Source organism: Takifugu rubripes, chromosome 17, assembly GCF_901000725.2.
Source record: "Takifugu rubripes chromosome 17, fTakRub1.2, whole genome shotgun sequence".
NCBI classification, from domain to species: Eukaryota; Metazoa; Chordata; class Actinopteri; order Tetraodontiformes; family Tetraodontidae; genus Takifugu; species Takifugu rubripes.
Genome location: NC_042301.1, coordinates 525,776 through 550,298, shown reverse-complemented (window position 1 = coordinate 550,298; position 24,523 = coordinate 525,776). Strand labels below are relative to the sequence as shown.

The following is a 24,523-nucleotide window of genomic DNA, read 5'->3' as shown; positions in this document are numbered from 1 at the left end:
AACCAGAGTAGCATCAGCAGACATCATTCTTAGGTAACCACAATTGCTGTGTGTAATGTGAATGTTAGTCACTTCAGAGCTTTTAGAAATTTATTATTGCTCAAAATGTTGAAAGTACAAAACAAATGGAAACTAATAAGACCTTCCACAATTACAAAGTTAATGTTCTAGCTCACTATAAACTCAAAAATACTCAAAGCTCATTGGAATTTATTTTGTTAGACAGGGTATATAGTAGTTTTATACCTGAAATAATGACTAGAGATACAAATTCTTAAGAAACCAGACTGATTATTTAGACCACTGAAGCCACTCACATCATAACCAGTAGAAGAGCAAGTGGAGCCAAACATCAATCTTTTAACATCTCTGCTCATGTTTCAGTTAACAGCTCAGAACAGAGTAGAGAAAAGGAGAACTGCGGCGAGTATTCACACATACGTACGTGTGTGTGTATGTGTGTGTGGGGGGGGGACTTTTCAGATATAAAGCTGCATTCAGCCCGTTAGTGTGTGAGAAGGGAAGGTCGACCAGTGGATAAATGTCTAAAACAAAAGGATGTCCAGTGTGTGTCTCAGGAGATGGAAGAGAACTCTTTCAAAAGGACGTCCTGACTTAGTGTGTTCAGAGACACGTTCTTCCTCACGTTGAGACTGATGGAGCGAACCTGGAGAGAGAGGGAAAGAATAAAAATGGGATAGAGAGACATACAGAGAGAGAGAGAGAGTGAACTGTTGGGCATCTTTCACTAATCAGGCTGATATTATAATGAAAAAAAACAATCTTGGACAAGAGGCTGGGGGGGTGTAGGTTGATCACCCCCTCGGATCTGTACCTGTATTGGAAATTGAGAGCTAGAGCGCATCCATATGTTGGATGTCAGTAAAAATGCCAATTTTCACCCAAGGCACATCAGTAATATCTTTATGTATTTAAATAAGATCTGATAAAACTGAGTGAGATTAAAAATGATTTTATATTTATATACTATGAAAGGTTTGAATGTTATGGACTGAAGGGTTTCATTAATAATATGTTCTGGGTTAGTAATAACAAAATTGATATGTGACTACCACTACATCTCAGTTTCCTTTACATAAATATGTATTTAAATATCTTTAATAAAAAGTCAACAACCAATCAAGATTAGCAGCAGACCCGAGTATCTGTTAATGAACATTTTTAACATGTTGATGGTTTTTACTGCTTTATAACAAGTGAATGACATCCAATGTAAAGAATTTCTAGCAACACATAACTCACAAATGTGGATTTATTTCAACAATAAGTGGATGTTTAAAACTAATGGAAAACTGAAAAAGAGCGTAGAGGCTTTTGAGCCACCGAACATCATCATCTCTCACCAGCTCCTTGAAGAATGCCACCTCTTTGGGCTGTTCCGAATATCTTTCAAACTGGTCCAAGCCGTCCTGCAGTTTGAGTGTCAGCGTGTCATAATTGGACCGAACCACCTCCAACACCTGAGAGGATGAGACCAGAAGAGGGATCATCCAATCTGCTGTCCTGTTTCTGCTCAGAACTTCATATGCTTTAAAGAGAACATTCACACACTGGTTTTGGGCCAGGATAAGAACGTAAGGCTGTCTCCACAGATCATTTTCATCGTTTAATAATGAACCTCCGCAGCATTTACGCTCAGAATGAGGCACAGTGAGTTCTTTCTAGAAGCACGATAGAAACAGGCACACCTCCAAATCCAAAACTGTTACCATCACGCCTCCATAGCGCCTCTATCTAGAGCCGAGTCTCCCAATATGGTATGGAAAAAGCTCGGTTTTTGGCAGACACATGGAGGTGTATCTCACACCCAGGTGATGCATGGGGTGATGGGCGTGGTTAGCCCTTGTTCGACACGCCATTTAGTATTTAGTATATATGAAGACGTCCAAAACCATCTGCTCTGTCCGAGTCGTTCCTCGTCCTGCCACAAGTTGTTTTATTCCCATTTGACACCAATAAAATAGTCACAACATCTCTGCACATTACAGGCTCACCATCTCTTTCATAAAATGAAATCGAACCTCATGTGTGTTTGGGTTCTTCTTTGCACTTGCAGAATGACTAAGAACAATCGAAGGAGGGTGAAAAGAACATCTACATGGGAGAAAGAGAAATCAGAGGCGCTCTAACTTCATTTAGCTCCACCTTACTCCATCATTGGGGCCCAGCGGAGCTTCAGGTTTCATACTCGGCAGTTGGAGGAAGACGATATTAAACCATCCGTTTGCGTCGGCAACTCCTAGTTGGAGACAAGATGGAACTTGTATTTTGTTCCCGTAAAAGCTTCAACCGCCACAATCTGATCTATCCGGTTTCATCTCGCCTTCTTGACCGCTTTATTCCTTTTGGGGGGGTCATACTGCATGGGCGAAGGCCAGGTTCACCCCTGGATAAGTAGGCAGGGTTTGGTCCCTTGCTAAAGGGCACCGTGGCAGTGCTCTGAGGATGCTCTCACACCTTCCTCTACCACGTTTTGTCCACACTAGGACTTGAACCGAGAACCCTTGGATTCTTCGACCAGCCCCCCCCAAAATCTGAGCTACCTCCACTCAATCCGACCTAAATGTTCTGAAAACTGGAACTACAAGGTACCTTGTCTAATATTGGGTTAGGGTTAGAAACATGCATGCTCCAAAAATGCTCCCAGCCTTCTGCTCTCTCCTCCGAGCTCCCGACACCTGACAGTGCTGGAGGCCCATTAAGGCTGTTTCACAGCCCACTACAGAACAGGTGCCCAGAACAGGACACCCAGTACATTACTGGCACGCTCCTTCCATCTGAGTTCCTTTTCATTAGGTTGTTGCTCCTCCACCAGTCTTATTTTTCACACCTCGGGACACCACAGACAAAAGCCTCTCCTCCATTTCCCATATGTGAAGGTGACTGGATGATATTCCCAGCAATGCAACTGACTTGGACTATTCTGTGGAATATGTTCACTATTTTTTGAACAGCATATAAATGTATCACTTTGAAGAGATTCAGTCATTTTTTATGAAGAAGAGCATGTTATCAAACTTGTTTGTATTTTATGGTGTCTGTCACATATATATCATGTACATGTAAAAAGGTTGGTGGTTAACTGGCTTTACACCCTCCTGAAGTGCAGCCAGTAAATTAGATATATATTTGAGGCATTTCCAACCTTAATATCATCCTAAATTGATGTATGTGTCATTTACTACATCCACAAAGTAAACCAAACCTCTTCCCTTGAGGTTGGGATGATGCAGAATATTCTTTAATTAACAGGAGCCTTCTAACTTTTAAGGGTTAGGTTAAGGTTAGGGTTAGGGTTAATGCAAGAGTAAAACATTGTGCCTACCTGTTCCTCAGACAGCTGGGAAATATGATTTACAGCAGCGTATGACTCAATCTTGGGATTGAAATGGTTGATAATGGCTCTGAAATATACAAAAATGTAAATAAATCCACTTGTAAAACCCCTCAGAAGCAGCCTACAATCCTGTAGCCCCAAATCTGCCATATCATTTAGAACCACGACCATCCAAAATCTGTTTTGATATGAAAGACATAAAAATGGTTGGTTCATCCATGCTGCATCAAAGAAACAGCGTATGTCCTCAGGCCCAGCCTACGGTTCAGCCCTAAACCCCAACTGTCATTTTAACCTATTATGACATCAAATAAAACTTGAAAACTTGTCGATAATTGACCCAAAATAACAAAAACTCGAAGAAATTCGAGCATCTGTAACTAAAATAATACAAGGATTTATCAGGTTGCCCTTTGAGGAGCTCTCCAGCAAACATAAGTATAACTATAATATATACTTCACATTTAAAATGTTGTCCATCCAACACTGAATGTTTCTACAGGCCTGAAGCAACGTGTAGGGTTAGGGTTAGCTCTGTAGGGTTAGCTCTGTAGGGTTAGCTCTGTAGGGTTAGCTCTGTAGGGTTAGGGTTAGCTCTGTAGGGTTAGGGTTAGCTCTGTAGGGTTAGCTCTGTAGGGTTAGCTCTGTAGGGTTAGGGTTAGCTCTGTAGGGTTAGCTCTGTAGGGTTAGCTCTGTAGGGTTAGGGTTAGCTCTGTAGGGTTAGCTCTGTAGGGTTAGCTCTGTAGGGTTAGCTCTGTAGGGTTAGGGTTAGCTCTGTAGGGCTAGCTCTGTAGGGCTAGCTCTGTAGGGCTAGCTCTGTAGGGTTAGCTCTGTAGGGTTAGCTCTGTAGGGTTAGCTCTGTAGGGTTAGGGTTAGCTCCGTAGGGTTAGCTCTGTAGGGTTAGCTCTGTAGGGTTAGGGTTAGCTCTGTAGGGTTAGCTTCGTAGGGTTAGCTCTGTAGGGTTAGCTCTGTAGGGCTAGCTCTGTAGGGCTAGCTCTGTAGGGTTAGCTCTGTAGGGTTAGCTCTGTAGGGTTAGGGTTAGCTCCGTAGGGTTAGCTCTGTAGGGCTAGCTCTGTAGGGTTAGCTCTGTAGGGTTAGCTCTGTAGGGTTAGCTCTGTAGGGTTAGCTCTGTAGGGCTAGCTCTGTAGGGTTAGCTCTGTAGGGTTAGCTCTGTAGGGTTAGCTCTGTAGGGTTAGGGTTAGCTCCGTAGGGTTAGCTCTGTAGGGTTAGCTCTGTAGGGTTAGGGTTAGCTCCGTAGGGTTAGCTCCGTAGGGTTAGCTCCGTAGGGTTAGCTCTGTAGGGTTAGGGTTAGCTCCGTAGGGTTAGCTCCGTAGGGCTAGCTCCGTAGGGTTAGCTCCGTAGGGTTAGCTCTGTAGGGCTAGCTCTGTAGGGCTAGCTCTGTAGGGCTAGCTCTGTAGGGTTAGGGTTAGCTCCGTAGGGTTAGCTCTGTAGGGCTAGCTCTGTAGGGTTAGGGTTAGCTCCGTAGGGTTAGCTCTGTAGGGTTAGCTCTGTAGGGCTAGCTCTGTATGGTTAGGGTTAGCTCTGTAGGGTTAGCTCTGTAGGGTTAGGGTTAGCTCTGTAGGGTTAGCTCTGTAGGGCTAGCTCTGTAGGGCTAGCTCTGTAGGGTTAGGTCTGTAGGGTTAGCTCTGTAGGGTTAGCTCTGTAGGGCTAGCTCTGTAGGGCTAGCTCTGTAGGGTTAGCTCCGTAGGGTTAGCAGGGTTAGGGTTAGGGTTAGAGGGTTAGGGTTAGAGGGTTAGGGTTAGCATTAGGGTTAGGGTTAGAGGGTTAGGGTTAAAGAGGTGGATGTGTCATCAGACTTAACTATCTCAACGACGGTTTCAAAGACGTCACTTCCTCCAACCTTTTGTGTGCTTGTGTGTCTATTTACCGAACATTGACCAGGTTGTGTGCTTGTGTGTCTATTTACCGAACATTGACCAGGTTGTGTGCTTGTGTGTCTATTTACCGAACATTGACCAGGTTGTGTGCTTGTGTGTCTATTTACCGAACATTGCTTGTGTGTCTAGTTACCGAACATTGACCAGGTTGTGTGCTTGTGTGTCTATTTACCGAACATTGACCAGGTTGTGTGCTTGTGTGTCTATTTACCGAACATTGACCAGGTTGTGTGCTTGTGTGTCTATTTACCGAACATTGACCAGGTTGTGTGCTTGTGTGTCTATTTACCGAACATTGACCAGGTTGTGTGCTTGTGTGTCTATTTACCGAACATTGACCAGGGCGTGCGTGACTTTGCTGGCTGCTTCCTTCCAATGGCCGGTGTTGGTTGATACTCTGAGAACTGGAGAGTGGAAACAACAGACAAAACTAATAAGATGTTTCTTTCTGACAATAAGACTAATTCACATATTTCATCAAAAACTTCTTCACTGACTTCTGAAACCCAAAGAATCTTCTGCTGTTTTTAACTCAGCATTAGTGACAAGTGAAGGATGTCATTCATTCTGTCACAGGTAATACTAGTTACTAACACTAACCCACTAATACTAATACTTCTGCCATTTAATGTTTCATTTAATGTACATAAAGATTCATCAAGGAAAAAATACTGATGCCAAACACATTTGGAAGAGGCTAAATGTCAGTGAAATTAATAAGAACATTATTTTAGGAAACAAAAGCTTTAATTTGCAACGGTTTTAAAGGCCTCCTTTAATTTTAGACAATTAAGATATTAGCTAAATAAATACATTACATATAATATGAATGATCATGATTTGGACCAAAATAGTTTTGCGTACTGTGAAACAGACCTACCCATACAGTAGAGGTTGGGTTAGGGTTAGGGTTAGGGCTAGACCTACCCATACAGTAGAGGTTGGGTTAGGGTTAGGGCTAGACCTACCCATACAGTAGAGGTTGGGTTAGGGTTAGGGTTAGGGCTAGACCTACCCATACAGTAGAGGTTGGGTTAGGGTTAGGGCTAGACCTACCCATACAGTAGAGGTTGGGTTAGGGTTAGGGCTAGACCTACCCATACAGTAGAGGTTGGGTTTAGGGGTTAGGGTTAGGGCTAGACCTACCCATACAGTAGAGGTTGGGTTAGGGTTAGGGCTAGACCTACCCATACAGTAGAGGTTGGGTTAGGGTTAGGGCTAGACCTACCCATACAGTAGAGGTTGGGTTAGGGTTAGGGCTAGACCTACCCATACAGTAGAGGTTGGGTTAGGGTTAGGGTTAGGGCTAGACCTACCCATACAGTAGAGGTTGGGTTAGGGTTAGGGTTAGGGCTAGACCTACCCATACAGTAGAGGTTGGGTTAGGGTTAGGGTTAGGGCTAGACCTACCCATACAGTAGAGGTTGGGTTAGGGTTAGGGCTAGACCTACCCATACAGTAGAGGTTGGGTTAGGGTTAGGGTTAGGGCTAGACCTACCCATACAGTAGAGGTTGGGTTAGGGTTAGGGCTAGACCTACCCATACAGTAGAGGTTGGGTTAGGGTTAGGGCTAGACCTACCCATACAGTAGAGGTTGGGTTAGGGTTAGGGTTAGGGCTAGACCTACCCATACAGTAGAGGTTGGGTTAGGGTTAGGGTTAGGGCTAGACCTACCCATACAGTAGAGGTTGGGTTAGGGTTAGGGCTAGACCTACCCATACAGTAGAGGTTGGGTTAGGGTTAGGGCTAGACCTACCCATACAGTAGAGGTTGGGTTAGGGTTAGGGCTAGACCTACCCATACAGTAGAGGTTGGGTTAGGGTTAGGGTTAGGGTTAGGGCTAGACCTACCCATACAGTAGAGGTTGGGTTAGGGTTAGGGTTAGGGCTAGACCTACCCATACAGTAGAGGTTGGGTTAGGGTTAGGGTTAGGGCTAGACCTACCCATACAGTAGAGGTTGGGTTAGGGTTAGGGTTAGGGCTAGACCTACCCATACAGTAGAGGTTGTCGAAGACCTGATGCATTCGTACAATTTCATAGTAGAGCTCATCATAGCTGTTGGAGGTCGGTAGGAACGTGTCCCCATATGTGATGAACATGTTGAACAGATTCACAACCTGCATGAGGAGACAGTCATTCGTAACAAAGCTCACCACAGGAGGGGATGCGATCCTGTGACTGTGACCCTGCCTGCATGTTTCACAACAGTGTGTTTCCTACCAAAAGGGCCAGATGGAAGATGTTGTGTTTGGCAAGTAGAGAGGTCTCATTCGACAGCAGAAACTTCAGCAGGTTGATGAGAGCTGAAACAGGAGGACACGTATCCACACATTACGGTGGCTTCATGCCTGTTGTGAAGACATATCTCTGCGTGACCCCCCCATCTACTAAACTATCACTGAGGCAAAACAATAGAACCAAAGACTTGAAAGGTTAGGGTCAGGGTTAGAGTTAGGCTTAGGGTTAGGGTTAGGGTTAGGGTTAGGAAAGGACTAGGGTTAGGACTAGGGTTAGGGTTAGGGTTAGGGTTAGGAAAGGACTAGGGTTAGGACTAGGGTTAGGGTTAGGGTTAGGGTTAGGAAAGGACTAGGGTTAGGGTTAGGAAAGGACTAGGGTTAGGGTTAGGGTTAGGAAAGGACTAGGGTTAGGACTAGGGTTAGGGTCAGGGTTAGAGTTAGGCTTAGGGTTAGGGTTAGGAAAGGACTAGGGTTAGGACTAGGGTTAGGGTTAGGAAAGGACTAGGGTTAGGGTCAGGGTTAGAGTTAGGCTTAGGGTTAGGGTTAGGAAAGGACTAGGGTTAGGACTAGGGTTAGGGTTAGGAAAGGACTTTGGTGGATGCAGTTCTCATTTACTGGCTTTTCAGGGGAAGTAACGCAAACAACAGTGTTTTCACATTATTTTGGAAAATGCTGTGAAGTCAATTTGTAGAATGAAATCATGATGTCAAATTTATAAGAGATTTATAAGGGATTTTAAAATGCCATTTCATGATCCAAGTCTAACCCTAACCCTAACCTGGACTGGATTTAACCATTTTTACCACTTAAGACCCTTGACATCATTCATTTTTGGGAGTAATTGTCTTCCCTTTTTCCCTTTCCTTATAACTGCCCATTATTACCTGACCAGAGCTCTCTCCATGTGTAATGTAGCCTGATTCTGCACTTTTTCTGGTAGCATAAAAGTTTATGGATGATCTGCACACAGCGCCTGCAGAGAAAAAGGATGGATCTGGTGATGAAATGACGTTACAAGACACTCTAGATTGCATGTTGTGAGTATCCTTACAAGTACAAATCCATGGGAAAATCCTTCATCATATGAGTGACAATAAACTCCACCATCAGATCTAGAAAAAATAAGAGTGACAAGAGCTGTTAAATGCATTAAATATAAAAAGGCTTCAGTTCAAACATAATGGATGCAGACAAAAGCAATAAATGGCTAAACAATAAAAGCATGAAGACAAGCTCACAGGTTGATTTTCAATCCAAGTACTAAATACTAAATGTTTTTCCATTAAATGAAATTAGGAATAAACGCAATAGTGTCACCATGAGAGAAGGCAAGATGAGATCTGGTGTCATATTTCAAACCTACAATCTCTGCACTTCGATGGAACAATGTAGGCATCCTCAAAAAACCTCCCAATACGGACAGTTAACTTTAATTGTACTCGTACCTAAAATGGCACACACCAGCGGCCGGGAAGGAATGCTTTTGTCCACAACTTTCTTTCTGTGTCTCATGGGCTGAAAAAGACAATAAGACGAATGTTCAGTTACCTGAGAACTGATTATCACTTCATAAACAGAACTTTTCATTGAATAATTACTTGGAGCACATGTGTAATGATGCAAATGTGTACCATTATTGTCAAACTATATGTGTAGAATCAATTAAAAATACATGTGTACTGATTACCAATCACAGCTTAAACTTACCATTCTGTGGAGGTTGACTCTGAAATTCATGTTGTCATCATGGAGAAAGGCATCGGCGTACTGGTCCTATCACACAGACGAGGCTTAGGGTTAGGGTTAACCCTAACTAGGCTTAGGGTTAACCCTAACCAGGCATAGGGTTAACCCTAACTAGGCTTAGGGTTCACCTTAACTAGGCTTAGGCTTAGGGTTAACCCTAACTAGGGTTAGAGTTAGAGTTAACCCTAACCCTAACTCTAACCTAAGGCTGAAGATGCTGCAGCTGTGACCTACCTCAGCGATGCAGGTGAGGATAATCAGGCACAGTTAGGGTTAACCCTAACTAGGCTTAGGGTTAACCCTAACTAGGGTTAGAGTTAGAGTTAACCCTAACCCTAACTCTAACCTAAGGCTGAAGATGCTGCAGCTGTGACCTAACTCAGCGATGCAGGTGAGGATAATCAGGCACAGTTAGGGTTAACCCTAACTAGGCTTAGGGTTAACCCTAACTAGGGTTAGAGTTAGAGTTAACCCTAACCCTAACTCTAATCTAAGGCTGAAGATGCTGCAGCTGTGACCTACCTCAGCGATGCAGGTGAGGATAATCAGGCACAGTTAGGGTTAACCCTAACTAGGCTTAGGGTTAACCCTAACTAGGGTTAGAGTTAGAGTTAACCCTAACCCTAACTCTAACCTAAGGCTGAAGATGCTGCAGCTGTGACCTACCTCAGCGATGCAGGTGAGGATAATCAGGCACAGTTAGGGTTAACCCTAACTAGGGTTAGAGTTAGAGTTAACCCTAACCCTAACTCTAACCTAAGGCTGAAGATGCTGCAGCTGTGACCTACCTCAGCGATGCAGGTGAGGATAATCAGGCACAGTTAGGGTTAACCCTAACTAGGGTTAGAGTTAGAGTTAACCCTAACCCTAACTCTAACCTAAGGCTGAAGATGCTGCAGCTGTGACCTACCTCAGCGATGCAGGTGAGGATAATCAGGCACAGTCTGGCACTGTTGAGTCGATGCTCATCTAGAAAAGAACACAGTGTGTGAATAATGAAAATGAGTCGGAATGAAGCCGAGGTGGAAAATGGGATCTCTGTTTACCTTTAGTATCCTGCATTACGATCGAGGCGTATTTGAGGAAGGTAATGAGAAGATTGCAAGTTTGCATGTTGGGATCCAGAGGCAGCTCTGGATTATTCATCACTGAGCAAGAGACAGGGTTAGGGTTAATATAAAGTGCTGTTTAGAAAAGGTCACAGTTGAACCTGCAAATAATCAGTGTTATTAGACTACGCCTTCCAGATGCATATACACATGGATTCAACAACACTGGAGCCGGATATTCACAAAGTCACAGCTAGAGATTCTCTCCCAGTCAGCTGCTTATCTGTCAAGTTACAGGAAACCCTCATCGGTGCCGTCTTGGATTCATCGGTTGCACATTGGCCAAACTGGGATGAAAAGACTTGCTTCGTCAAGCCAGGCGTGGATGATTGGGCATTCATTCTTAAGAAGACCAACCACTGATGTAACATGTCAACAGACACATGACTTTCTTCATGTCTGTTGGACAACAGTTGCTTCTTCAATATTAAGAAATAAAAGATAAAAAACTGGCAGCACCAGTGCAATTAAAAGGAAGAGGGAAAAAGCCTGGCAGTCAATAGCAGACTGGCCGAAAGCTCTTGTACCTCAAACTGTACTCCACAGCAATGTCATCATTACAGTTTAAGGGTGCAAATCTGAGGAATTTTCAATTTTAAGCAAGTCTGGGAATACGTTGAAAATATGTACTGAAACGACCATGATGTGACACAACTGTACATTCATCGATGTTTGGGGGAGGATGGAAGTTTTAATGCAGTCAGATAGAAACATGCACCTTTTACCATCTCCATCAGATACGGCAAGCACACTAATTTAGTTTGGAATGAGTTCAAACCTGGTAATAAGTACTTTATTTGTATCCACAAGTGATAAAGTAGTACTTTGTAATAAGCAAGAAGGATGGTGTAATAATCTGACTGTTATGATGAAGTTGCATAAACCCTTCTCTTTCTGTTAGATAAGCGTTGTAAACTGTTAAATATTTAAATGTCTACAGCTTCAGAATCCCTTTACCGACCTACCTCCCTACCAAAAGATTGTTATACTGCATGTTTAAGGAAGCGCTAACTAGCTCGCCTCATCTTCGATGCTAGAGGACAAGTTTCAAAGACCTTCCTGACTGATTCAAAACCAACACTTCTTTCTATTTTACCATCAGTCCACTCAAAAAACCAAAATGCAGTAATAAATAAAATGCATTATGTACTGTCTAAGGAGGGTGGTGTTGTCCCCAGCGGTGTTGTAGGGGTGGTTGGGGTGGGAGTGACAGATCCAGTTGCAATGTCAATTTCAGGGTGGCTCTGTTGAAAGAGCAAATATAGTTAAGAATGATAACAGTTGTTCACCGTGTTGCAGTTAGGGTTTGGGTATACAGAGGGTTAGGGTTAGGGTATACAGAGGGTTAGGGTTAGGGTATACAGAGGGTTAGGGTTAGGGTATAGAGGGTTAGGGTTAGGGTATACAGAGGGTTAGGGTAACAGAGGGTTAGGGTTAGGGTATACAGAGGGTTAGGGTTAGGGTATACAGAGGGTTAGGGGTTAGGGTTAGGGTATACAGAGGGTTAGGGTATACAGAGGGTTAGGTTTAGGGTTAGGGTATACAGAGGGTTAGGGTTAGGGTATACAGAGGGTTAGGGTTATGTTAGGGTTAGGGTATACAGAGGGTTAGGGTTAGGGTTAGGGTATACAGAGGGTTAGGGTATACAGAGGGTTAGGTTTAGGGTTAGGGTATACAGAGGGTTAGGGTTAGGGTTAGGGTATACAGAGGGTTAGGGTATACAGAGGGTTAGGGTTAGGGTTAGGGTATACAGAGGGTTAGGGTATACAGAGGGTTAGGGTTAGGGTTAGGGTATACAGAGGGTTAGGTTTAGGGTTAGGGTATACAGAGGGTTAGGGTTATGTTAGGGTTAGGGTATACAGAGGACAGCCAGCAGTACATGTGTATAGGCTGTTGATGTGGCCCACCTAATCATTATTAAATTACATTATTAATTCGGCAGGGCTACTCGTTTATTCCAAAAACACTCGTCTTTTTCCCAGCGCTGAGGAACGCAGCAGCTGCTGTGGTCACTGTTCCCACATTCAGTGGAAAACACAAAGAAAGCCAACAAAAGATACCATAAAAATGTTGTATATTATCATCTCTGTCAAGGTTTTAGTCAGCTGATGTTCAAATCCATTCATAATGTTCCTTCTTCGTGGAGCTCAAACTCATATCTCTAAGAAATTAAAAAATATTTTGTAAGAACTTGACCTGAGACTGAGTCATTTATAACTACCAGCAGAGCAATAAAGAGGGCTCAGGGTGTGGGAGCAAAGCTCAACACAGTTCAGTTCTACATAGGACTCGTTTCTTTTACCTGTGCTAATACAGTGATGAAGTTTCGGTTAAGGTGCACTGCCTCATAGAGAGCCAGCAGAATGGCTTCATTGGTCCTTCAGGGGAAATAAAAACACAATCCTTTTAAAATCCTTTTGCTCATGATCCTTCAGCACCCCTGAGATGAGGCCGACCAGCCCCAAGTCCTCTGGCTCTGTGTCCATAAAACACTTACTGTACAGACAGTTTCTCATCAGCGTCTGCTATGAACATGCTGCCGACCTGTGGGCAGAAAAAGGGTTAGCCAGGAGCTCGAGTCCACAGGTGGAGATACAGTATAAGAACATTTAACTACCCTCAAGGAAAAGATATAAAAATGATGATTGTATTACAAATGAATGTCCTACCATACTAGAAAGGGTAGAGAAGAAGCCGCCCTGGTTCTCTTCCTCTTTTTCTTTGTACTGTCTATAGTTAAAACAGATGAAAAGGTAGTGGGAGAGAAGAAAAGTGGAAGGAAATTAATTTCTTTCTTTCTATTTATTATTAAAGGCACATCTGTCTTAGTCAAAAATGACTGTGTATTAATGTAAATTAGGTATAAATCTCTATGTCTTAAAGCATGTATTTTCAAAGAGAACAGAAATAGACATTTCAAAATCAGATAACGGCACCAGCAGCCTCTGCACACATCATTCCAAAAGAAAATAAGAAATACAAATCTTTTAAAGTTCAAAGCCCACCGGTTGTATTCTGTCAAGGCTTGATGAACCACCATACCCATTCCCTGTGGGGGGGAAATCCAGCGTCAAATCTTTCATGTGAGGAGAAAGATCACTATTAGACATGAATCTGTCAGCATACTCACATCCAGCGTGGGCTCATCATCAACAATGGAGAGCTTCACAATGTATGGATTCACGGACTAGGGAAAAATAACTCAACGGGTCAAATAAAGTCCAAACCATTCAAAAAAAGACCGTGTCATACTTAGCAGAGGGTCAACCACAAGTCTTCACAATTATAGAAAGTTCTGTCTACTCCTTGCTCACGGTTGCTCCCAAAAACTTCCTGTATCACCCTTAAGCTAAGACTCCTCACTAGGAATTTTTAGGCTCAATTAGGAGTTCTGCAAGTGGACTCAGAGTCTTTGTGAATACAAGACCTGATCTTGACCTCCACTGTTCCTCTCAACTGTCATTTCTTAATCACACTGTGAACTAAAGAAATGGGGACCTGAAAACCATTTCCTATCTCCCGACAGACTTCTCCTGTTTAGTGGGAAATCGGTCATCTTCCTGTTCAGAGTTTTGGACAAATGTTCAGAGGAACTACACAGTACAACTCAGGGCAGAGAACTGATCTAGGCCCATAATGCTAGCTCCCCTCCAGGTGATGCAGACGTTCTTGGGCACTTGTTGACACTTGAGCCTCTTAAGAGTGAAATCAGAACTGTGCCCAAGTAGCATGTGCAGAGCATGAACGAAGACTGTGAGGTCTCCGTCTTCATGGGAACGGTAGCCATACCATAGTAAGCAGGAGAGCGGTGAGGGCACCGTGCAAAATGGTTACACAATGTTTTCCTTGAGCATGGCACGATTGGTCACTACTTGCATGTGTGGGGAGCCACAGCTGCTATAGCTCCTAACCCTCTTCCTGTGCCCCCTGTCCACTCTCTGTACATCCCAACTGTCACTCACCCCGTCAGCTGCCTCTGTATTCTCCCAGTGCCTAACCAACAGTGGTGATGATGTCACCTGCTAATGCACAGCAGGACTCTTGTAACCCTAACCCTAACCCTAACCCTAACCAACAGTGGTGATGATGTCACCGGCTAATGCACAGCAGGACTCTTGTAACCCTAACCCTAACCCTAACCCTAACCCTAACCCTAACCCTAACCCTAACCCTAACCCTAACCAACAGTGGTGATGATGTCACCGGCTAATGCACAGCAGGACTCTTGTAACCCTAACCCTAACCCTAACCAACAGTGGTGATGATGTCACCGGCTAATGCACAGCAGGACTCTTGTAACCCTAACCCTAACCCTAACCAACAGTGGTGATGATGTCACCGGCTAATGCACAGCAGGACTCTTGTAACCCTAACCCTAACCCTAACCAACAGTGGTGATGATGTCACCGGCTAACGCACAGCAGGACTCTTGTAACCCTAACCCTAACCAACAGTGGTGATGATGTCACCGGCTAATGCACAGCAGGACTCTTGTAACCCTAATCCTAACTAACAGTGGTGATGATGTCACCGGCTAATGCACAGCAGGACTCTTGTAACCCTAACCCTAACCCTAACCAACAGTGGTGATGATGTCACCGGCTAACGCACAGCAGGACTCTTGTAACCCTAACCCTAACCCTAACCCTAACCCTAACCAACAGTGGTGATGATGTCACCGGCTAACGCACAGCAGGACTCTTGTAACCCTAACCCTAACTAACAGTGGTGATGATGTCACCGGCTAACGCACAGCAGGACTCTTGTAACCCTAACCCTAACCCTAACCAACAGTGGTGATGATGTCACCGGCTAATGCACAGCAGGACTCTTGTAACCCTAACCCTAACCCTAACTAACAGTGGTGATGATGTCACCAGCTAACGCACAGCAGGACTCTTGTAACCCTAACCCTAACTAACAGTGGTGATGATGTCACCAGCTAACGCACAGCAGGACTCTTGTAACCCTAACCCTAACTAACAGTGGTGATGATGTCACCGGCTAACGCACAGCAGGACTCTTGTAACCCTAACCCTAACCAACAGTGGTGATGATGTCACCGGCTAATGCACAGCAGGACTCTTGTAACCCTAACCCTAACCCTAACTAACAGTGGTGATGATGTCACCGGCTAACGCACAGCAGGACTCTTGTAACCCTAACCCTAACCCTAACTAACAGTGGTGATGATGTCACCGGCTAACGCACAGCAGGACTCTTGTAACCCTAACCCTAACCAACAGTGGTGATGATGTCACCGGCTAACGCACAGCAGGACTCTTGTAACCCTAACCCTAACCCTAACCCTAACTAACAGTGGTGATGATGTCACCGGCTAATGCACAGCAGGACTCTTGTAACCCTAACCCTAACCCTAACTAACAGTGGTGATGATGTCACCGGTTAACGCACAGCAGGACTCTTGTACCTGCAATAATGCCATTTTCATCTACTTTCCAATTACTCAAGCATGTGCCCATGTCAGGCTCCAGTAAAAGCCTGACTTGGTTGCACGGAGCTTTCTGCATTAACTAGTTAACTATAAACCCATCCCCTAACCCTAACCCTAACCCTAACCCTAACCCTAACACCCCAAAATCACAAAGTCTAGCCAACCTAGGGTTGGACACAATAAGAATAGGAAACTGAATGCATTTCAGACATAGTGGGGTATTATTTATATGGATGATAAGGTCCTTCCTTATTATTATTAGGGTTATGTCAGTAAGAGTTACTTTTATTCTTGGGATCCTTTGTAAACACAGGCCCAGAAATTTAGACCGGGGGTCCCAAACCTTTGATTACCACCGTACCTCAAGAAACAAACGGGGCAAATTGCATAATAATAAAACTTTCACACTCATTAAGCGTTCTTCATGAAAAAAAATGTTAATCAACTGTAAATTAGAAATATCGGCAAGTTTGCCAAGGTTTTTCCTGCCCCCTGCACTAATCATAAATCCATAGAACCAGTTTAATGTCATATTCTCATATGCACACACCTCATATTTTCGGTAGTTGACCAACAAAGCCAGAAGGACAACGGCATCGTAACCATGCTGGCCTCTACTGGACACATCTGACAGGATCTGAGGTCGAGAGGAGAGAACGGAGATGAACATGCTGGTGAAGAAATGTACCAAATCAAACAGCACCGTAATTAAGATTAATCTTTTGCATATTACTTGCCTGAAGAATGGCTTCAAATATGCTGTTGATCATTACGTATTCCAAAATGGTGTTCTGACTAATATTGTCAGTAACCTGCAAAATTTTCCCACAAAATGTGGTGATTAAAGAAAAAAAGAAGGAAAGGCAGTGAAAAGGAATGTCATTAAATATTCTCTTTGGCTTCAAATAGATCAACTGGGCTTCCTTGACCTTTTTTTTTTTTTAATCATAAACCAGTTACAAACATTTAAAGGAAACGAAACAAAGCCTTTACAATAGAATTAGTGAGTTGTATATGCCATGTTATTAAGAAAAGAAAAAAGAATTTATTTTACAGTGACAGTCAATGATGTGATTTTATTCCAGCTTTGAACAGGATATATCTGCTAGATCTAACCCTAACCCTATCTAGGTAGAGCAGTTTCCCTCCTGTCCAGTAGAATTATTAGTCCTGCCAGAAACACGGCAAAGGTTAAAGGTTAATCTAATCATAATCTCTGCAACAGTGTGAAAAACCTCTGTCCATCATCTATTGATATGTGAGGAGCAGAACATCTGTGTGAGGGCATTGTTCACAATATGGACTGTTATCTGGAGAAGGAAATGATTGCCCTTTCCAAACTGACCGAAGATGAATCAGATTAAAGAACACGCTTCTTGCAAAAAAGACAAACAAAAAAAATCTAATATTTGTTAGTGGGATATAAGAATTATAAAGAATAGTGTAGATTATTAACATGTTAAAGGCAGTTTAAGACCAATTAATCTATTTCAAGCTGAAGAAATGCAAAAACAGGAATAATTAAACTTGACATTTCATAATAAGATGCATCCAAAACAAGAAAATTGAACACAAAAACTGATGTCATAATTCTGTAAGGCCACATATTTAATCTCACCGTCACAAGACACAGCAGGAGTTTGAGGCAAAGACTCTTGAGGCTCTCCGAGCCGTCTCCACACAAAAGGCTGTCGAGTCTCTCAATTAGCTCCTGACCACAGAAAAAGAAGCGCAATGATGATGATGAGGGCATGAGGAGGAAGAGAAAATCACTAGTTCTTCACACCTTCATTCTTTGCTCTGCTTTGTCAAACCCCATCAGCATGTTGATGATGTCAAAACCAGATGCAGACTTGTTCTTCTGGTGAACCCCCCGAAAAAGTGCACAGAGAGTCTGTAAATAAAAGCAGAACAATGCAGACAGGAGGCTAAAGGCGATTTCACAAGAACACACACATTTCTTCTCACTCCCAGGTTTGATCACAACATGAGATGGTACAAATTTAGCACTCAGGTACACATTCTAAATGGTGGGTTTCACAGAGCACCTTCCTGACAGAACTTGCACCTCAGGCAGGTCGTCATGCTCCAGCCACCTGCCTGAGCGCACAGGCGCAGAGATTGTGTCTGGGGAGGAGTCACTCATGATGAAGAGCCATCTTCCTGCACTGATTATGGAGATTAGATTAGATTAGATTAGATTCAACTAATGGCAGTGGCGTCGGTAGTGGGTGGGCTGCTCTTCACCATCTACTGTGTAGCCCAAACACCATCTATAGTGGGTGGGCTGCTCTTCAGCATCTATAGTGGGTGGGCTGCTCTTCACCATCTATAGTGGGTGGGCTGCTCTTCACCATCTACTGTGTAGCCCAAACACCATCTATAGTGGGCGGGCTGCTCTTCACCATCTACTGTGTAGCCCAAACACCATCTATAGTGGGTGGGCTGCTCTTCAGCATCTATAGTGGGTGGGCTGCTCTTCACCATCTATAGTGGGTGGGCTGCTCTTCACCATCTACTGTGTAGCCCAAACACCATCTATAGTGGGTGGGCTGCTCTTCACCATCTATAGTGGGTGGGCTGCTCTTCACCATCTATAGTGGGCGGGCTGCTCTTCACCATCTATAGTGGGTGGGCTGCTCTTCACCATCTACTGTGTAGCCCAAACACCATCTATAGTGGGTGGGCTGCTCTTCACCATCTACTGTGTAGCCCAAACACCATCTATAGTGGGTGGGCTGCTCTTCACCATCTACTGTGTAGCCCAAACACCATCTATAGTGGGTGGACTGCTCTTCACCATCTATAGTGGGCGGGCTGCTCTTCACCATCTACTGTGTAGCCCAAACACCATCTATAGTGGGTGGGCTGCTCTTCACCATCTACTGTGTAGCCCAAACACCATCTATAGTGGGTGGACTGCTCTTCACCATCTATAGTGGGCGGGCTGCTCTTCACCATCTACTGTGTAGCCCAAACACCATCTATAGTGGGAGGACTGCTCTTCACCATCTATAGTGGGTGGGCTGCTCTTCACCATCTACTGTGTAGCCCAAACACCATCTATAGTGGGTGGACTGCTCTTCACCATCTATAGTGGGTGGGCTGCTCTTCACCATCTATAGTGGGTGGGCTGCTCTTCACCATCTATAGTGGGTGGGCTGCTCTTCACCATCTACTGTGTAGCCCAAACACCATCTATAGTGGGTGGGCTGCTCTTCACCATCTACTGTGTAGCCCAAACACCATCTATAGTGGGTGGGCTGCTCTTCACCATCTACTGTGTAGCCCAAACACCATCTATAGTGGGTGGGCTGCTCTTCACCATCTACTGTGTAGCCCAAACACCATCTATAGTGGGTGGGCTGCTCTTCACCATCTATAGTGGGTGGGCTGCTCTTCACCATCTACTGTGTAGCCCAAACACCATCTATAGTGGGTGGGCTGCTCTTCACCATCTATAGTGGGTGGGCTGCTCTTCACCCTCTACTGTGCAGTCCAAACACCATCTATAGTGTAATCCTGTGTTGCAGAGCAATAATCACTGCTGCAGAGCAGCTGCTGTGCCAGTCCTGTGGGTGCTGAGGATGCTCTCCACTGCACAGCTTAGCAGATCCTCATGACTGAGCTCTCTGCTCTGGTACGCCAAGCCTCCCTAGGAAGTAGAGGCACACAGTTATACACTCAGATTCCCGGAGCTGGCGACCCCGTCCATGGCTGCTCCTCTGATATGCAGTGGAGAGAGATGTCTGCATTGAGAGTTTCTGTGCAGGGTCTGTGGGCTGGTGGCAGTTAAGGTGGAGGTGAACCCCAGGATGGAGGAGTTCTTGCTGTCCAGTTGAATGAAGGTTGCTTGGACCAATGATCAGGCGGCATCAGGTCACTGGTAGAATTTCCTGGATGTTCTGGGTGGTTGTGACTTTGGGCCTCCTGGTGCCTGCAGCCAGTTCTCTTCTAACCAATCTAAGCAACGATGCATCATCTGTCCTGAACGCAGCCGTGGTTTGTAAGTTCTCAACACACCAAGTGAACGTTTGTCGTCTGGTGTCCGAGAACCTTTGTGTGACAGGGTGGAAATATAGACCGTGTGGGGTTATTCCAGAAAGGAGAAATGCTGTGGGTCGTATTAGGGAGCAAAGAGTACAAATGGTTTATAAATCTGTGGAAAGAGGTAGAGCTAATGTTGGACACAGAGGAGAGAATCACAAATGAAATGGGTCTGTGGACGGGTCCGGCTGCTGGAGTTCAGCACTTCAGTTGATCATGAAAAATGAAATGAATGGACAGGATTTAATTTGGCCGTGTTCCTCCAACTTTAAGGAGGAACTTTGTTGGCACTGCCGACATACTGTCCATCAGTGATCACAAAGTATTATTTGAATCTCTATTATAAGTATCCAGTGTAAAGATAACTGAAGCGTATACCTGCAATGCATTGACCACTTTAATCTGGTGCTCTTCCTCCATAGCCTGAACACAGTGGTGAAACAGGGAGTTTATGTTGTCCTGGATCTGTTGAACCTCGTCTCCATCTAAACACTCCAATTTGGATTCCAGGTACTCTAAATTGACCTAAAACATGATGCACAAATGCTTATTATTTAAAGAAAATATTTTTTTTCAGAATATAGTACATAACCATTGCCAAAGGTTGTAGTCAAATAGATCCGTCTTCACAGTATAAAAGTATTCTTCGCTCACCTTCATAAGAAACAACTCATCCCAAAAGCGAGGGTTGTTTTTCGCTGGATCTTCCTTCTACAGTAAAGGAAGCACATTTGTCAACTTTAATTTCTCTTTCTAAGAACATCTGTCTTTATAATACTCACCGAAAAAATGTCATCATACATCAGTACAACCTTCTCCTTCAAGGGCTTCTTAGAGGAAGATGTTCTCCTCAGCAGCCCTGCTTTTTTCTCCATCTGAGACATGTCTGAGGAAAGACACACAGAGGTTTAATGAATACATAAATACAAGACTGAGCCTAAGCTTCTTCAACATAGACCAAAATGCATTTGAACACTTTGATATTTCAAATACATTTTTATGATAAATATTAGTATTTTAGCTCAATAGCTTCTCGGTGAAGTGGTCAACTGACTCAAAATTAGTGGTGGATCCGCGTGCTCGTGATCCTGCATGATACACACCATTTGGTTTTGGGTTTTAACTCAACAGCTTCCAGCTCCAGTCTGTTCCAGCTGTTTTATCTCTCTGTGTGTTTTTGCTGTAAAGTTTGCTGTAAAGTTTACTTAACTTTACATTTTATCCACAGCCAATATCCGTCTACTATCTAACGTAAAACTATTGACCATTGGAAGAGCTGAATCGCCAAATGTCTTAACTTTAACACAACACGGTGAGCACGCAAGGAAACCTTAGCAACCCTCACTGGAGTTGGGCTAGCTTCCTGAGCTGACAGTGGACAACGTAATGATGGCTATTTAACCAAGCTTTACATATGTTTTTATGTCTAGCTTACCAAACAATTAATTACTCAACAGTATAAGTAAGGTATGCTGAAATTTTATGATCGAGATTATAACGATCGGGTTTCCAAAATCGATCTAAGCAAATGCTAAGTACTAAGCTAATGCAAGAATTGGTAGTCATACAAAAATTGGAACACATTTAATGCAGGATTTTAATGCGACCGTGCACTAAAACTACACCTGTTATGCTTTAGGTATGCTTGGAAATATAGCTCGGAATCCGGTGTGTTCTTACCTCAACAGGGTTTAGAGTTATGAGTATTTATATCTACAGCAGTCGCTCCTGTCAAGTTCTCACTGCTGCGGCCTGCGGGGGGGCGGGGCTGGACACCCTAACCTGCTGTGTCACACACGTCATACATCAAGCCCCGCCCACACCTATTACGCTGCACAAAAGGACGAATTTCCTTTTGTTCTTGCCTACAACATAAACGCTTGCTACACGAACATTTAAAGTTACATCGAAATGTAAATCATCAGCCTCGTCCTGCTCCAGGTTTCTGCCTGTTAAAGGGGAGTTTTTCCTGCCACTGTTGCTTGTTGGGGGTCAGGCCCTGGGATTCTGGAGAGGGTCTAGAGACAATTCTGATTGTAACAGATGCTATATCAATAAAGATTGATTGACGGATGTATCAGCCCACTTTATTATTGATGTTGACATGTTTTGTTTGTTGTAGCGAGGCTTGTAACCGTTTATAACGTTGGGTTGATGTAGCAGAATCAGTGAGAGGTCTGCGGAAACCTACGCAGTGTCCTCGACACCACCCTAGCACTGGCACTTCTACTCCAGACTCTACATTTCTTTTACCTTCTCTTAAGGTTTTCAGAACACCGGTGAATACAAAAAGTGAATGGAGGCATGATGCAAGTTAATTTGAGAAATTTTATTTCTTACTTAATAAAACTATCTTTTATTTTAAATGTTAAAAAAATCAATTCCATAATTCGGTTTGTTTTGTCTTGACTGTTTTTGTCCCTTTTGAGGGTGCACATTTGGACGAAGGCAGGGTAGACCCCTGGATGCGGTGCCAGTTCGTAGCAGGGCCCTGTGATTAATAATTTGGTTCTTTTCAACTAAAAGATAGCCTTTACACTAACCCTCGGGGGTCAGGTAGGTAAAAGGAAACTCTGCCAACTAGCTGTTGCAGAGGTCACTGCACTCACAAACTGATAATGCTAGTAATACCAAACAGAGGTCAAACAAAATATCCAGGTATAAATCGGCTACAAACTCAGATAAATCATACAAATATGCATAAATAATAATAATAACCATAAGCTGTAATAACATCCCTCCTCCAAACCCAGTGGGTCACGATCTGGGCTAAACACAACTGAACCACTGTTCACTACATTAATGATGTTTAAATGTGAAAGGGAGAGGCGCTACTTCCTTGCTGGATTAACAAGGTAATAAGAAGAAAAGTAAACAAAAAAACACGAGGTAAGGCACGTCAAACAGAGGCCTACCACGAGGAAAGCTTTGTAATTTGATGTAGCCTGAAAACATCCATCCCCACTAGCTGAAAGCCGTTGCAGCAGTTTACCAGGAGGGGGCGTGCACACACAGCACCTTAATCCAGCGCGCCCACCTGGACACAGAACCTACGCAGGGACACCAATGCTCAGCAGAGGATTAAGGACGAATCACAACACAGCCAAGGTGTATAAACATGTCCGCATTAGCAGCTGAAGATCAGCTGCCTTATGGGTGTTGTCGCCACACAGCTGCCATCAACGCCACCCTGCTTCACTGTAGAGAACCTGTAGAGTTATCCTGGTTGTCGTCTTGGCCTCTCAAAAGACACTCTTTAGAAAATTGTATCATTTGGCTATGTTATGTCCATGCCCTCTTAAAATGTGCCATTTCATAAGCTCTTTTATATAAAGGCCTGACACAGTGCCCAGGCCCCTTCCCAAAATGTGGAATGAATGCTTGGATCTAATTTTCCCATTTAAGCTTTCAGTAATTTGAACACTAATATTTATTTTGTCCACTAGATGGCGAACGTACTCTGTTTTTACTGTTGTATCCTTCAGTTATTTTTCACATTTCTCCACCCATGCACTTTGCATACAATGAATGACAATCCTATTTTGGAATAAGTTAAAGCTAGATGAATTCAGGTTCATCTTCATTTTGTCTGGCGGGACATCTAATCTCAATGTTTTATTCCTGTACAGCTATGGGATGTGTCTGGTTCCTTATCACGTGTAATGCAGCAAGGAGTTGACCTTTTTGCTGAATGTCAGACCAATACACAGTCTAGAGTTGTACTGCAAGTATATTTGTTAGGAAAGAAAATAAAATCACAAGCACATGTATAAAATGGCTAAAGTTCTGATTTATTTCTATCCGTCAGAGAGCCATGCAGCATTTTTGAGGAACATTTTATCAGACTTTATCAGACTCTTCTATTTGGTGTACAAACAGGCACACACACACACACACACACACCTTCAGAGCACTGCTGAGGTACCCTTGAGCAAGGTACTGAACCCTGGGTACTCTGTGGGCCTTGTGATGAACTGGCAACTCATCCAGGGGTAGACCCTTCCTTCACCCTCCCCATGACCCCCAAAGGGATAAAGCGGTTAAGAAGATATCACTCTTTAAAGTGATATCATTTACCTGGCAAGAAGTGTCCCACATGCTGCCAAGAAAATTTTATTGTGAGAAAAGAAGGCTTGAAAGGGGACAGGGGAACTTGAAAGAACATCCTGAGAGAAAAAAGAGATAATGGGAGGACAAGAGTGTGACAGAGGTGTAGAAAGAGTTGTGTACTGGAGAAGAGCGCGTTCTCTCTGAAGGCTACAGGTAGTGGACTAACAGGTGTAAATGGACCACTGTGCACTCAAACAGACAGTATAGTAACAGAAGCCTGCCATCATTTATGTAGCTGAGAGGAGCAGGAAGCAGCTTCTGTCTTACATAAGAGGGTGAGCTGGAGCAGGACACTGATTCTCTGATTCACCCTCAGGCTCACTGCACACTAGATTTCCAAAGCTAATTAGGCACCACATTTGCCATCCAAACAGGTTTTTGTGATTAGCATGCTGCAACAACCAAAAGCCTTTGCATCAACACTAAAGTCCCTTATTAGCTAAAATCTTCTGTTTGTTTTGCTCTCTGTGGTACAATGTTTCAGTCTGCTGTCTCCACCAGGCCTCAGACTTCTGGATCTTGCATTACTGAAGTTCCATAAGAGGCTTCCTAGTGAGTCTAG

General features: G+C 43.8%; 1 protein-coding gene across 3 annotated transcripts; it reads right to left on the bottom strand.

Annotated features, from left to right (window-relative positions):
• Window positions 1-76: 76 nt before the first annotated feature.
• Window positions 77-21,629, bottom strand: armh3 (armadillo like helical domain containing 3). 3 transcript variants are annotated; one of them, XM_003978729.3, is made up of 26 exons: window positions 21,532-21,629; window positions 20,634-20,737; window positions 20,506-20,562; window positions 20,230-20,376; window positions 17,591-17,698; window positions 17,423-17,515; window positions 16,542-16,616; window positions 16,355-16,441; window positions 13,480-13,536; window positions 13,355-13,398; window positions 13,019-13,079; window positions 12,847-12,893; window positions 12,652-12,727; window positions 11,500-11,593; window positions 10,287-10,388; window positions 10,151-10,209; window positions 9,202-9,267; window positions 8,940-9,009; window positions 8,546-8,606; window positions 8,379-8,467; window positions 7,478-7,560; window positions 7,248-7,374; window positions 5,585-5,660; window positions 3,347-3,425; window positions 1,365-1,481; window positions 77-667 (listed from the first exon to the last, which is right to left on the bottom strand). In XM_003978729.3, exons 2-26 carry the CDS (start codon window positions 20,733-20,735, stop codon window positions 575-577), a joined length of 2,070 nt encoding a protein of 689 aa, XP_003978778.2. In that variant the 5' UTR covers window positions 20,736-20,737; window positions 21,532-21,629; the 3' UTR covers window positions 77-574. The 3 variants fall into 3 exon arrangements, with proteins under 3 accessions (XP_003978778.2, XP_011618399.2, XP_029706110.1); XM_011620097.2 differs by having other exon boundaries at window positions 21,477-21,590; XM_029850250.1 differs by lacking the exons at window positions 7,248-7,374; window positions 7,478-7,560.
• Window positions 21,630-24,523: the final 2,894 nt, after the last annotated feature.

What these genes read in the sequence shown, in the direction of transcription:
- armh3 (XM_003978729.3), bottom strand. Translation starts at nt 20,735, where the DNA reads ATGTCTCAGATGGAGAAAAAAGCAGGGCTGCTGAGGAGAACATCTTCC. An exon ending in GATGAGAAACTGTCTGTACA is followed by an intron (nt 12,728 to 12,846) that starts GTAAGTGTTTTA and finishes TTTCCCCTGAAG; the next exon opens with GACCAATGAAGCCATTCTGC. An exon ending in CACGCCCTGGTCAATGTTCG is followed by an intron (nt 3,426 to 5,584) that starts GTAAATAGACAC and finishes TGTATATTTCAG; the next exon opens with AGCCATTATCAACCATTTCA.